Source organism: Leopardus geoffroyi, chromosome A2, assembly GCF_018350155.1.
Source record: "Leopardus geoffroyi isolate Oge1 chromosome A2, O.geoffroyi_Oge1_pat1.0, whole genome shotgun sequence".
NCBI lineage: Eukaryota > Metazoa > Chordata > Mammalia > Carnivora > Felidae > Leopardus > Leopardus geoffroyi.
In genome coordinates, this window is record NC_059331.1 from 53,874,681 (window position 1) to 53,887,312 (window position 12,632).

The 12,632-nt window shown below is 43.3% G+C and overlaps 1 protein-coding gene across 2 annotated transcripts; it reads right to left on the bottom strand.

Annotated features, from left to right (window-relative positions):
- Positions 1–279: 279 nt before the first annotated feature.
- MKRN2OS (MKRN2 opposite strand) lies at positions 280–9,956 on the bottom strand. Of its 2 annotated transcripts, XM_045493839.1 has the most exons (4): positions 7,098–9,956; positions 3,396–3,445; positions 1,990–2,152; positions 280–730 (listed from the first exon to the last, which is right to left on the bottom strand). In XM_045493839.1, the coding sequence occupies exons 1-4, from the start codon at positions 7,313–7,315 to the stop codon at positions 490–492; spliced, it is 672 nt and encodes a 223-aa protein (XP_045349795.1). In that variant the 5' UTR covers positions 7,316–9,956; the 3' UTR covers positions 280–489. The 2 variants fall into 2 exon arrangements, with proteins under 2 accessions (XP_045349795.1, XP_045349796.1); XM_045493840.1 differs by lacking the exon at positions 3,396–3,445 and having other exon boundaries at positions 7,098–7,155.
- Between the last annotated feature and the right edge of the window lie 2,676 nt (positions 9,957–12,632).

The following is a 12,632-nucleotide window of genomic DNA, read 5'->3' on the forward strand; positions in this document are numbered from 1 at the left end:
CTCTCCATCCCTCCCTCCCCCTCTCTTTGTCCCCTCCCACCAGCTCATGCTCTCTTTTAAAAAACAAACAAAAAAACAAAAACCCTTATAGGTGCACCTGGGTGGATCAGTTGGTTAAGCAACCAACTCTTGATTTTGACTCAAGTCATGATTTTGACTCAGTTTGTGAGATCAAGCCCTGTGTCAGGCTCCATGCTGACAGCACAGAGCCTGCTTGGGATTTTCTCTCCCTCTCTCTGCCCTTCCCCTTGCTTACGCTCACATGCTCGTGCCCTCTCTCTCTCTCTTGCAATAAATAAATAAAACATTTTTTAAAAACAGGACAATCTTTATTAATTTTATAAATTCTTATACTGCAGTAAGTGGAAATATGCTAAACGTAAAGTCATAACACTTTGGTATTAAGCACAGTTTAACCCACCTAAAAATCTCTAGTATCTACTAATGGTAGGAAGTTCCGAGCTACCCCTCTGCTGTCATATGGCACACTCAGCACACACCGCTCCCCTCAGGAGGGTTTGTCTCTTCCTCAGGGCAGTCGGTCACGTAGAAGCCATGCTCCTCTATCCCTCGGTAGAGTGTGATGTACTTGGAAGCCTTCCTTGTCCTTGGAACCACGTACTTTTCCGTGAACTCACCCTTGTCCAGTTGCCCCTTGCCTTCTGTGGTCAGAACGCAGTTAATGAACGTGAGGGTGTAACTGTAGCAGTTGTGATGGTCTTCTTCATACCTTACAAAAGAAGGATGGTGAGAAGGGAAGGCTTAGGTTTAAAAGCTGCTCAGGGGGCACCTGTGTGGCTCAGTCAGTTAAGCATCTACCTTCGGCTCAGGTCATGATCTCACAGTTTGTGAGTTCAAGCCCCGTGTGTGCTGACAGCTCACAGCTTGGAGCCTGCAGCCTGCTTCGAATTCTGTGTCTCCCTCTCTCTCTGCCCTGCTCCCCACCTCCCCCGCCCACTCACACTCTGTCTCTCTCTCAAAAATAAACATTAAAAAATTTAAAGAAAAAAAAAGGCTGCTCAGGAACAAGCCATGAAGCTGTTGAAGGACTTGCAGAGTTGAAATTGGGCTGTCAGTGGACTGGGCCCCTATGTGTGCTGACCCCTTGGTGACAGAGCTCCCAGAGGTGCAATTTCGAGGGACGCTTGGCGGTTTGGGCCATGTCCACTTGCAAGTTACATAAGACAGGAGTGGGCGTGTCTACATGTGCTGACTCATTGTATGGAAACTGCCAACTTAGGGAGCTGACATTCTAGAAATGGAGTTCTCCTTCCAGGTTTTAGGGTATCCCAGTGTCTAAATTTATTTTAAGGGAAGCCTCAAGACAATTTAGGTTCACAAGTATGCTATATATCTAAAGTGTTGAGGGAGCAATAAATTGAGAAATTTCAAATTTGCCAAATCACAAAAACATTATTTTTACATGTTAAACATTTAAAAAATGTTTAAGGGAATATAATAGGGGTCTTGCTGTGCATATTAAATGTTAAGTATGTAAAAATATCTAGTCAAATAACTGGAGTACTAAGCTGTGGTCCTTTTGGTTCTTAAGATGCTGTGATTCTGGGGCTCCTGGGTGGCTCAGTTGATTGAGCATCCGACTTCGGCTCAGGTCATGATCTCATGGTTTGTGAGTTCAAGCCCTACATCAGGCTGGCTGTTGTCAATGCAGAGCCTGCTTCGAATCCTCTGTCCCCCTCTCTGTCTGCCCCTCCCCCACTTATGTTCTCCATCTCTCTCTCTCTCTCTCTCTCTCTCTCTCTCAAAAATGAATAAACATTTATTTTTAAAAATGCTGTGATTCTATTGTGTAAATGTACATTGGCTCACCTCTGCAGAAAACCCAAAGTAATTCAACCCCTGTTTAAACTTTGTTACAGGTACTACTCTCTTGGTACAGGCTCACCATGAACTAAACAGCTTAAGAGTCCTCTGAGCTGGGGTCCCACCTGCATGGTGAATGAGCGGGTGGCCCCTGCAGCCCTGTACCTCTGAGGCAGCCAGGCTCCCGAGGTGGAGAAGTCTTCCAGGTACTTGTCCCACTGATCCATCAGTCCATACATGCCGGGCTGCAGTAAAGGGATGCTTACACTCTGCTCCCACCCTGCTTCATCTCGCTGGACCCCGTGCATGGTGTAATTATACACAACTCCTGCAACCAAAACTGGAGTCATGCGGAAGCCCAAGGGAAAATGCACCTCTGTTTAGAGGCCATCAGAAAATGACAACTGCCCCTGGGGAATGCCACATAACAGAAACCCAGTTGTACTTTGTGATTACTGTCGAAGAGCAGTAGACCGTGAGAGACCCTAGAATCTCCTGCAGGATCAAGCTGGGGAGGCAGCCACCCACCTAACAGATTTAGAGAGGGCCTTGCCTAGAGTCAGGATTGGGGGTTACGAGCCTCTGCCTCCCAGGCCCTCAGCAAAACATTTCTTTCAGGGAAACCCAGTTCTTGCTCTACCTGTTCTCCAGCACCGTGAAGTTGCCCCCAGGAAATGGAGACTAGAATAGATATTCATCTCCAAATATTTTTTGCTCAAGTTTTCTATTTACGAATGGGTCTATCTTCTTTCCTTAAATCAGCAATAAATTTCCACTGATGAAATGGGTGGTAAATTTGCTCATGTGGGTAAATCTGAGTTCAAAAATCCAGTCCTGGGTTTCTGTTCGCTGGTCAGTTTCTCCCGCCTTGAGCAGGTGCAGAAAGGGTGCCTTCAGACTTGACTTATGAGGCCTGTGATCACAGCCTCACCTGCCTGGCTTTGCTCACCATCCCTAGCCCCACGACCCCCTGTGACTGGGGTTCCAGGCCCTCTTCCTGTACACTGGATGCTCTGTCTTCAGGGCCTCCAGGCTGTGCCCTCAGAGCTAAGTCTGGGCAAAGGAACTGCTTTGTTTAAACATGTCTTTTTTTTTTTTTTTTTTTTTTTTTAAGTGAACCCACCACATGCCCAAGTCCTCTGTCCCTTGGTTTATGCCTGAGGCCCGTGCCTGGCCACCAGAGACCCTGGTGTGTGAGGATCCAGTGGCAGTGTGCTGGGTCCAGATTCTGGTTCCAACACAAGGAGAAATCATGTTCCTCTCTCAAAAAACCAACAAAACAGGCTTGGTGATACTCTTGGCTGAGAAAATATTAACAAGCTTTCAAATATTTAGAATTGTCGTTAGTACTAAGTTACTGTAAAGTCAAGTATTTCTCTTTTAAGGGGGGTAAGCATCGACCACCTAATGGTATGGTATGAAAACCCAGGGAAAAGAGGAATTCCCTAATTAAATGTTGTCATGAGCACTTTTTCTCTAGAAATACCACCCTCTCCTACCTAGTAGTGTGGGGACATTTAAAGTTTTTAAAAAAACAAAACAAAACAAAAAACCAGTGGCAGTGCACTCACCATTTGTGTTGGTTATTCCCACGTGAAGATCAGACCTTCCATCATACTCCCTGAAAGAAACAAGTTTTGTGTGTTTTCTCATTTGCACATGACTGGCATGAAGAGTCCATATTTAAAAGCAGGAGAGTGATCTTGGCCGGTGCCAAAACTTGCCATCAGTGGCCATGTGAATGGAAGCACTGCTTCAAAACTGGTTGAGCCAAGAGTCCATCTGAGGTAGAAAATACTCCCCTGGCCCCCCCAGCTGGATTTTTTTGGCCCCCCATCACTAAAGGCAGTGGAAGGCCTTGGAAGGCCATTCCTCCTAGAGCATAAAGTCAGCTTAACTCTTAGCTGCCCAGCTGAGGGGCACAGCTGGAGGTCAGTTGTTGAAAGAGATCCTCATACTTCCCGCCTTGTAGGTGAGGTTACAGGCTGACCGGGGAGAGGATCCTGAGTACATCTCAGTGGACCTCTACCTTCAAAACTAAAGTAGCGCCTTTTGGTCTTTATAGCCTGCAGCCACACCCACTTTTCCTGGATGGCCTTGTTTTCTGAAATTACTCTTTACCTGAGACTGTTCATTAAATCTATGATTCCGTATGATTTAACCTTCATTTCCAATCCCAGGCCATCATTTACTAGCACGGGGACATTAGCAAGTCACTTTCTCTCTCTGATCTCAGTTTCCTCATCTGGAAAATGGGAATATCATAAACCTCCTAGCAAGCTGGTTGTAAGAATAAAATACCAGTTGAGTGCCTGCAAGTGTCAAATAAATCAGAGGTTATTGTTGGCTCAGTTGGTAAGCGTCCAACTTCGGCTCATGATCTCACAGTTTATGAGTTCCAGCCCCACATCAGGCTCTGTGCTTACAGCTCAGAGCCTGGAGCCTGCTTCAGATTCTGTGTCTCCCTCTCTCTCTGCCCCTTCCTTGCTCATGCTATCTCCCCCCCTCCTGTCTCTCTCTCTCTCAAAAATAAACATTAAAATAACTTTTAGTAAATAAATCAGAAGTTGTTGTTAAATGATAAAGCTCCTTCATGAGACCGTAGGTTCCTCATTAAAGTGAGCAGTCCGAGGCTTTAAAATGACTGAAAACACAAATGGCTGCCCCACCTTCACAGTGATCCCCCAGGTCATCTTGTTGCAGCCACCACTTTGAGCGTTTTGAGACTGTGGGTTCAGAGGCTGAGAATGAAGCTGGGCAACAAGGTACCAGTCTGATTGTAGCGCTGCACTTACTTACCCCAAGATTGCTGCATAAGCATGTCACTGCACTTTGTTTCCTGCCTCAATCCTAGGTGTTCCTTCCCTCCCCCTGTCCTTCAGTTATTTCTCAGTCATGCAACAGATATTTATCAGGTGTGAACGAACTATGGGCGTGTCATTTGAAGTGAAAGGCTAGTAGCACAACAGGAAATAAGCCTGACAAGGTCTCTGCCCTCTTGGAGTTTGCTTGCTTCCAGAGAAGACTTTTAAATTTTTTTTTTCAACGTTTATTTATTTTTGGGACAGAGAGAGACAGAGCATGAACGGGGGAGGGTCAGAGAGAGAGAGGGAGACACAGAATCGGAAACAGGCTCCAGGCTCTGAGCCATCATGAGCCATCAGCCCAGAGCCTGACGCGGGGCTCGAACTCACGGACCGTGAGATCGTGACCTGGCTGAAGTCGGACGCTTAACCGACTGCGCCACCCAGGCGCCCCTAAGACTTTTTAGTTTAACGAGTTTTTAACAGATAAGTGCTCTGAAGGGGAAAAAAATGTAGACTGTTACAGAAGCATGTCATAGGGGCAGTGGCAGGGCCACCTCTCTCTCATACAACTCCTTTGTACAAATTAAGAAAAGTTCCCTTTTTTCCTGCAGATGCAGCTCTGCCCAGCATGTTTGGCTTGCTAGGTGTAGTGCCTCCTGAGTTTCAGGACCTAAAACCACCTTGACAAAGCATCTTTGTGCAGTGTACAACCTGTACAACCATATGTGGCAGCCCTGAGAGATCTTAACCTAGTTTGATGAGAACCTGTGATTTCCGAGGGTCATTGAAGGTTCTCTTTTACAAAGTAGATGAAATTTTCTCAAGGTGAATAGTGGGAGTCATTCTTGAGAGTTTGGAAATTGGATGAGAGGGAAAGGAACAGTTTAGAAGTTGGCCTTAGAAGGTCTGGTGGGCAGGGGACTACTTGAAGTTCTGCAGATCCTGGCGTGAGGGAATGGGAGGATGCTAAAGCATATAACCTGTTTCAACACCACCACCTCCCTTCTGCTGATGCCAAGGAAGGCCAGGCCCATCAGTATTGCTACCACATCACAGAGTACATAAATGCTTATTAGGGGCCAACCCAAAAGCCTATCATGTTCTGGAGAGCAGGGCTCTGGCTCATTCACTGTGACACCCCTGGCATTTCCCACACAGAGATGCTTGGTAAGGATTTGTTGAATGAATCAATGTTATAGTGGATGAATTCTGAATTTTAATCACTTTATTCAAAAGCTTTCAGAATCTAGCCAAGTAATTCTCCAAGTTAGCATGAATGAGGGATCGGATCTTGTGAAACATTTTGGGCTTCATGATTTAGATAAGGGAAATGAAGTTTCTGCCAGTTACATTCTGAACTGAATATGAAAAGAATAGCATGGAAAAGAGCATGTTGGCTCCACTTTGTGTCTGGTGCCCGGGTCATGTTTCTGCCTTATCACTGCCCCTCACCACCCTGCAAGGTCGGCAGGACCCTCATTTTGCAGATGAGGAACAGAGACTCCAGACGCTCTGATGCTGTCTGAAAACAGGATAGGAATTGGGGGCTTTGTGGTACTACGGCCTGCACTGTTCTCTCTGTATCCTGTGACCTCCGGGAAGAGTCAGGGGTGCAAAACTGCACACTTCCGTTCATTTTATCCACATAAGGACAGGAAGGAAATCAATTAAGGAAGTTAGTAAGCAGGGAAATAGACAACTCCAACGGTCTTACCCCAAACCAGAGCTCTTGAGGGCACATGAGCATTGGGAGGGGGGATTTCAAGAAGGCTAGGATGTCTCGGCATTAGGTCACAATGATGCTTACGAACACGCTTGCTAAAGCACGTGCCATCGTTCTGTAGCATCCATGCTCTCAACACCTGGCTTGTGCTGGGCCACTTCTAGTTCCATTTGTAAACTCCACAGGGACACTAAGGAGGTAAGGTCCTTTCTTTTGATTTCTGAAATCTTTCTTAAAGTCAGGTGGCATCCACAATTGAGGCACACCAGGTCTGGTCTTCAATTTAATTCACCACCATGTAGAATAGTCTGTATGTGGCCGTTTTTCAGGCTTTTGTACATGGTACCTGTTTGCCACAGATATTTCAGGCTAACTCACAATAAAGGAATTATTTTGACTGGAGTAGCTGCTGGCTCGTTTTCCCAGTTAGCCTCTTAGTGCAAAATCTATGGGTAAAAAAAAGTTCCAAGCTTTCAGTTTTCCTCTCCTAAGATTGTATAAGCAGGTTTGACCTTCACATGTTCTTCATATATTCTTGCACTTATCCCTCTAGGAAAGTACATACACCATCTATCTTTATGAAATGAGTAGATCTACATTTTAGGATTTAATGCCAAAACAACTGGCAAGACTATCTACCAAGCCTCACCCTGTATAGTAGTACATGTTAGAAAGTTTTAGTGACCACAACACAAAAGGAAAAGTTTACAGAATTCAATGTAACACTTAAAAAAACACCGTACCTAAGAAACGTCCCTTGAGTTGGTCTGAGGAGGAACGAACATTTTTCTTGATGCCCATTGGTAAAGGGGTTGGAGATGCTAACAGGTGCTTCCTCCAGCTTCCTTGAGCTCATGACTTGCTGGCAGAGGGGGCAGCACTGGGGCACACTGAAGCTGTAGATGTATTTCTTACAGTGGTTGAATTTAATTAAGGGCTTTGCAGCCTCTGCAGGGTGCATGGTTTTCCCCTCCTGGGCAACCAGGGTTAGTTTCCGGAGACTTCCTTTTCCTCATTACCTGGCTGGCAAATAAATGTACGCCTCCCGAGTAACCTGATCAACAATGACGTCATTCTGACTGACAGCTTCGAAAGCCAAACCAAATAGGATTAACCCGTTACCAGACCGCCCCATAAACTGGTATCTTAAAGAGCTAGTTTTCGTTTGTGCTCACTTACAAAGGTTCTTTCTAGCCTTGTACGTTCTGCAGCCGCCGTCAGTCAGCTCCTACTCATCCTTTAAAGCCCTACTTTTCTGTGAAACTTTGCTCCACTTCTTCGAATGGTCCCTTGCGCTGGTGGGACTAGATTCATGCTTCTCATGGGCTCTGATATTTGATTAGTCATTAGCCTGTGAGCTGCTTGGAGTTAAGGACCCACATTTATTTTTGTGTTTCTAGAAGAAGTTATGTTGTTTTGTTGTTGGATAAATACATGAAAGAAATCCTTGGAGGCTGTTGTCTTTTGATGTTTTATATTGTAGAAGTAATCTTGCTCATAAAAAATTAACAGTACAGTTATAAATAAGGATAGTGGTTACCCTCGGTAGGAGGTACTGACTGGGAGAAGGCATGAGGGAGTTTTGGGGGGTCTGGAGCTGTTCCGATTCATGATCAAGGGGTTGGTTGTATGAGAGTTTGTGAACATTTTGTGAAAATTCCTCAAGCTGGACATTTTACTACAAGCACTTTATGATTCTTCAATTTTAAAATAATTTTGGGAAACTACACAAAAATATAAGAAAAAAAAGGTAATGTCTTCTGTTCCTCCGTAATATTTTTCCACTCACCAAATCCAGCTCCCTGAGAAAACTAATGGTATGTTAAATGAAAATTTCCACATAATTTTTTAAAATTCCAACATTGTGTACGTTTGGAATGTGTGTATTTTTCTCATCTTGGAAATGTATCTACAATATCAGGAATACAGGTCCACCTAGTCCTTTCAGATGACTGCAGAGGAATCCATAGTTTGGTTGCACCACACCTTTTTTTTTCTTTTAAGTAATCTATAGACACCACGTGGGGCTTGAATTCACAACCCTGAGGTAAAGAGTCATGTGCTCTATTGACTGAGGCAGCCAGGCACCCTTGCACCACACTTTATTTAGCCAAACCCTTATCAATGCCTAAAGTTCCAGAGAAAAGCAATGACAAAGGGAAGACCCACAGAGAAGGTATCATGGCGGGTAAGGTAGCTTCGGAAAAGCGTTTCATAGCATACATTTAAGTAAATTACAGTAGGCTGAAATGCAGAAAAATGCATATTAAGTGTTAATAATATGAAAATGATCATCAGACTCACAGAACTGTAAAACACCTTAGAAATCATTTCAACCATCTTCTCTTGTTACAGTGAAGGCAGACAGGCTATGGCTAGATGCCCAGTTCGGGTGACCAAGGTCTGAGATTGTTCATTATTAAGATAAACCACACAGCTCTTGTTCGAATGTTTGAGTGACCCAAGTTACTTTCAACTGAGAATATATTCATCTTCATGACAGCAATACCAAGAGGTATTTTTAATCTTATGAAAAGGAATTGAGGAATCATGCCTTGATAAACATTTTTAATACACCAGCATTCTCTTTTTAAAAACAAAAACACTGGCATCTTAAATCCTTTTTTACCTTATTTTCTCTGTTTCCCAAAAAATGTTCTTATGGTAAAAATAAAACATAGATACAGATGATTACCCAAAACAAATGTATGGTTTAATGAAGTACTTTACTGTGAACCCCTTGTAAGTATCACTCCAGTCAAGAACTGGAACTTTTCTAGCCATCTCAGAAGCCCCTCCCATGTCCATCCTCCTCTCTTCCTCCAAAACTGACCCCTACCCGCACTTTTATAGTAATCACTCCTTGCATTTCATTTTGGTTTCCTCACCTAGGTGTGCATCCATAGATATTGTGGCTTAGTCTTGTCCATGTAAGCATTTTTGGTATGTGTTTTAAGTTTTGGTTCCCTTTCCTTCCGTTGATTTTTCTTATCATATATCTGTGAAGCATCCAAATCATGGGACCTGTAATATCTCCTACAGTCTGATGTTGCTGACTGCTTCCTCAGGGTTCAGTTCAACACACTGCTCTGCCCTCTGTACATCCTTCACATTTGCAGCTGTTTCCAGAGACTGGATCAGAGTGAGATCCGATCCTCTTGGCAAGACTGTGCGTGGTGGTATTTTCTCTCACCAAAGGCACATCAGATCTGGTCTTCACTCTTATTTGATGTTAGTTCCCATTAATCTCAGTGCCTAGAGCTCCATTCATTCATTGGCAGTGGTACAATGATGATATTCTATCATGTTGTTTTCATACACTAGCTGGAATAATTGTATGAGGAGACATTTCCCCTCACCTATTATTTATTTATGCAGTGGTACAAGTATACTGGAAAGATTGGATATGTGCCTGATTCCTTATTCACATTTCAAGATAATGAGGACATCTCTGACATACTCAGAAAGTGCCCAGTTGGTTTCATATAGTTTTATTCTAGTGTCACTTAATGAACTCCTAGATATAAACGTATTAGCTGGATTTCAACCCAATGCAGTTTTTATTCTTATTGAAGCTCAGATTGTCCCATTTGGCCTCTTGAATTGGCTCCTGAGTCCTTTTCACTTGAACCTAATAGTCTCTGATGATTTCCTTGCTATCTAGTCCATCAAGATGTTGCAGGTTCATCTCAGACCTTTCTCTGAACCCAGACCTGGAAATAGCCATTTCTCCAAGAAGCCCTGATTTCTTTCTTTCAGTGGGAAATGGTAATTCAAGAGTATAGTCTGCACACTAAGGATGTACTGGTTGATCGTTTCTCTACCTTTTCAGTGGGCAAAGTGGGGTAAAAAAAAAAGTGCATCCTCACATGCACACACACAAAGATAAAATACTTCATGAGTTCATACATACTTTTTTTAAATTTTTATTTATTTTGAGAGAGAGTGCATAAGTGAGGGAGGGGCAGAGAAAGAGAATCCCAGGCAGGCTCTGCACTATGAGTGCAGAGCCTGATGTGGAGCTCAAACCCACGAACCATGAGATCATGACCTGAGCTGAAGTCAAGAGTGGGACACTTAACCTACTGAGCCACCCAGGCCCCCCCATACTGCTATTTCTAACTCAAATTCAGGACTACAGGGTTTTTACTTACCTTGTTCTATATTACATTCCCATCTCTTTTCTTCCCCACTGAAAATTTTGGTTCAGGATACAGAGGATTACCGAATTAGAATGTTCCATGATCACTCATTTGCTAATTCCATTTTACACATACAACAGTCATGGGGTGAAAATAGTAATATACCACTTCTGATTATGATTACTAAGTAGAGTTAAGTGTTGTTTTTGTATATACTCTCCTCATCTTCATTGTTTAAATGGTGTTTCTAGAGGCACCTGGGTGGCTTGGTGGGTTAAGCATCTGACTCTTGGTTTCTGCTCACAGTCATGAGCTCAAGCCCCATGTCGGGCTCCGTGCTGAAGGTGGAGTCTGCCTAAGATTCTCTCTCTCCCTTTGCCCCTTCCCCACTCACACACATGCTCTCTTTTATTTATTTATTTATCTTATGAAAAGGAACTGAGGCATCATGCCTTGATATATATATGGTGGTTCTATATCTTCATGGTCAGAGCATCTGCCATTGTAAACAGCAATCCCCTTTAATCCTCACTAAGGCTTGATTCTAGACACAAACTTTTATTTACTGGTTTCGTCACTCTTCGGTAATTATGGTTGTCTGAAGTGCATGGTCTAAAAGATAACTTACGGCTTATAGGAAGAATGTTCCCCAAGTTTTTGCATGTTGATAACAATTTATCTCTGTTCTTTCTACTTGGAAGATCAGTTTTGCTGCATATAGAGTCCTTGGCTAACGTTTTATTTACTGCATCATTCCATTTTCTTCCAGCATAATGCACTGCCATCCAAAAGCCTGATGACAAACTAATCTTCTTTCTCTCATAAGTCATTGTGTTGTTGCTTTTTTTGTCAATATGGCCAGATGATTTTTCTTTCTTTTTTTTTTCTTAAAAAAATTTTTTTAATGTTTATTTATTTTTGACACAGAGAGAGACAGAGCATGAGTGGGGGAGAAGCAGAGAGAGAGAAGGAGACACAGAATCTGAAGCAGGCTCCAGGCTCTGAGCTGTCAGCACAGAGCCCGACGCAGGGCTCGAACCCACAGACTGTGAGATCATGACCTGAGCCAAAGTCGGACACTCAACCGACTGAGCCCCCCAGGCACCCCTATTTTTCTTTCTTTTTAAGATCAATACTTTTATTACAATATGTCTTTAAAAAAAATTTTTTTTAACATTTATTCATTTTTGAGAGACAAAGAGAGACAGAGCACAAGGGGGCAGGGGCAGAGAGAGAGGGAGACACAGAATCCCAAGCAGACTTCAGGCCCTGAGTTGTCAGCACAGAGCCCGATGCAGGGTTCAAACTCAAGAGCCATGAGATCATGACCTGAGCCGAAGTCAGCTGCTCAACTGACTGAGCCACCCAAGTGCCCCTACAATATGTTTTGATGTTGGTTATTTGGCATCGATTTACTCAGGTTTGTGATGTGTTTTTTGAATATGTTGTTTCACATTTTTTAATTTCAGGAAATTTTTCATAAATTATAATTTTGACTATTTTTTTCTGTTTCATTTATTTTGGCTTTCTTTAAGAAACTCTGTTATCTATGTGTTGGATCCCTTTGCCTAGCTTCAGTATTTTTCACTTTTTCTAAAAAAAGAGATAAAATATACACATCATAAAATTAACCTATTTAAAGTGTGCAGTTCAAGGGCGCCTGGGTATCTCAGTCAGTTAAGTGACCAACTCTTGACTGCAACTCAGGTCATGATCTCACTGTGAGACTGAGCCCCATGTAGGGCTCTTCACTGACAGCACGGAGCCTGCTTGGGATTCTCTCTCTCCTATCTCTCTGTCCCTTCCCCTATGCACATGTGCATGTGTTCTCTCTCTCTCAAAATAAATAAACATTAAAAAAATAATAAAGTGGGGTGCCTGGGTGGCTCAGTTGGTTGAATGTCTGACTTCGGCTCAGGTCAGGATCTCGCAGTTCATGAGTTCGAGCCCCGTGTCGGGCCCTGTGCTGACAGCTCAGAGCCTGGAGCCAGTTTCAGATTCTGTGTCTCCCTCTCTCTGCCCCTTCCCTGCTCATGCTCTGTCTCTCTCTGTCTCTCAAAAATGAACAAACATTAAAAAAATAATAATGAATAAAAAATAAAAAAATAAAGTGCATGGGGGTGCTTGGGTGGCTTA

Bases quoted from the DNA above. Each gene is read 5' to 3' on its own strand.
- MKRN2OS (XM_045493839.1), bottom strand. From the start codon at position 7,315: ATGCACCCTGCAGAGGCTGCAAAGCCCTTAATTAAATTCAACCACTGT. The intron at 2,153-3,395 runs GTGAGTGCACTG...TTTTGGTTGCAG, and splicing joins GGGAATAACCAACACAAATG to GAGTTGTGTATAATTACACC. The intron at 731-1,989 runs GTACAGGGCTGC...TTCTTTTGTAAG, and splicing joins GGAGCCTGGCTGCCTCAGAG to GTATGAAGAAGACCATCACA.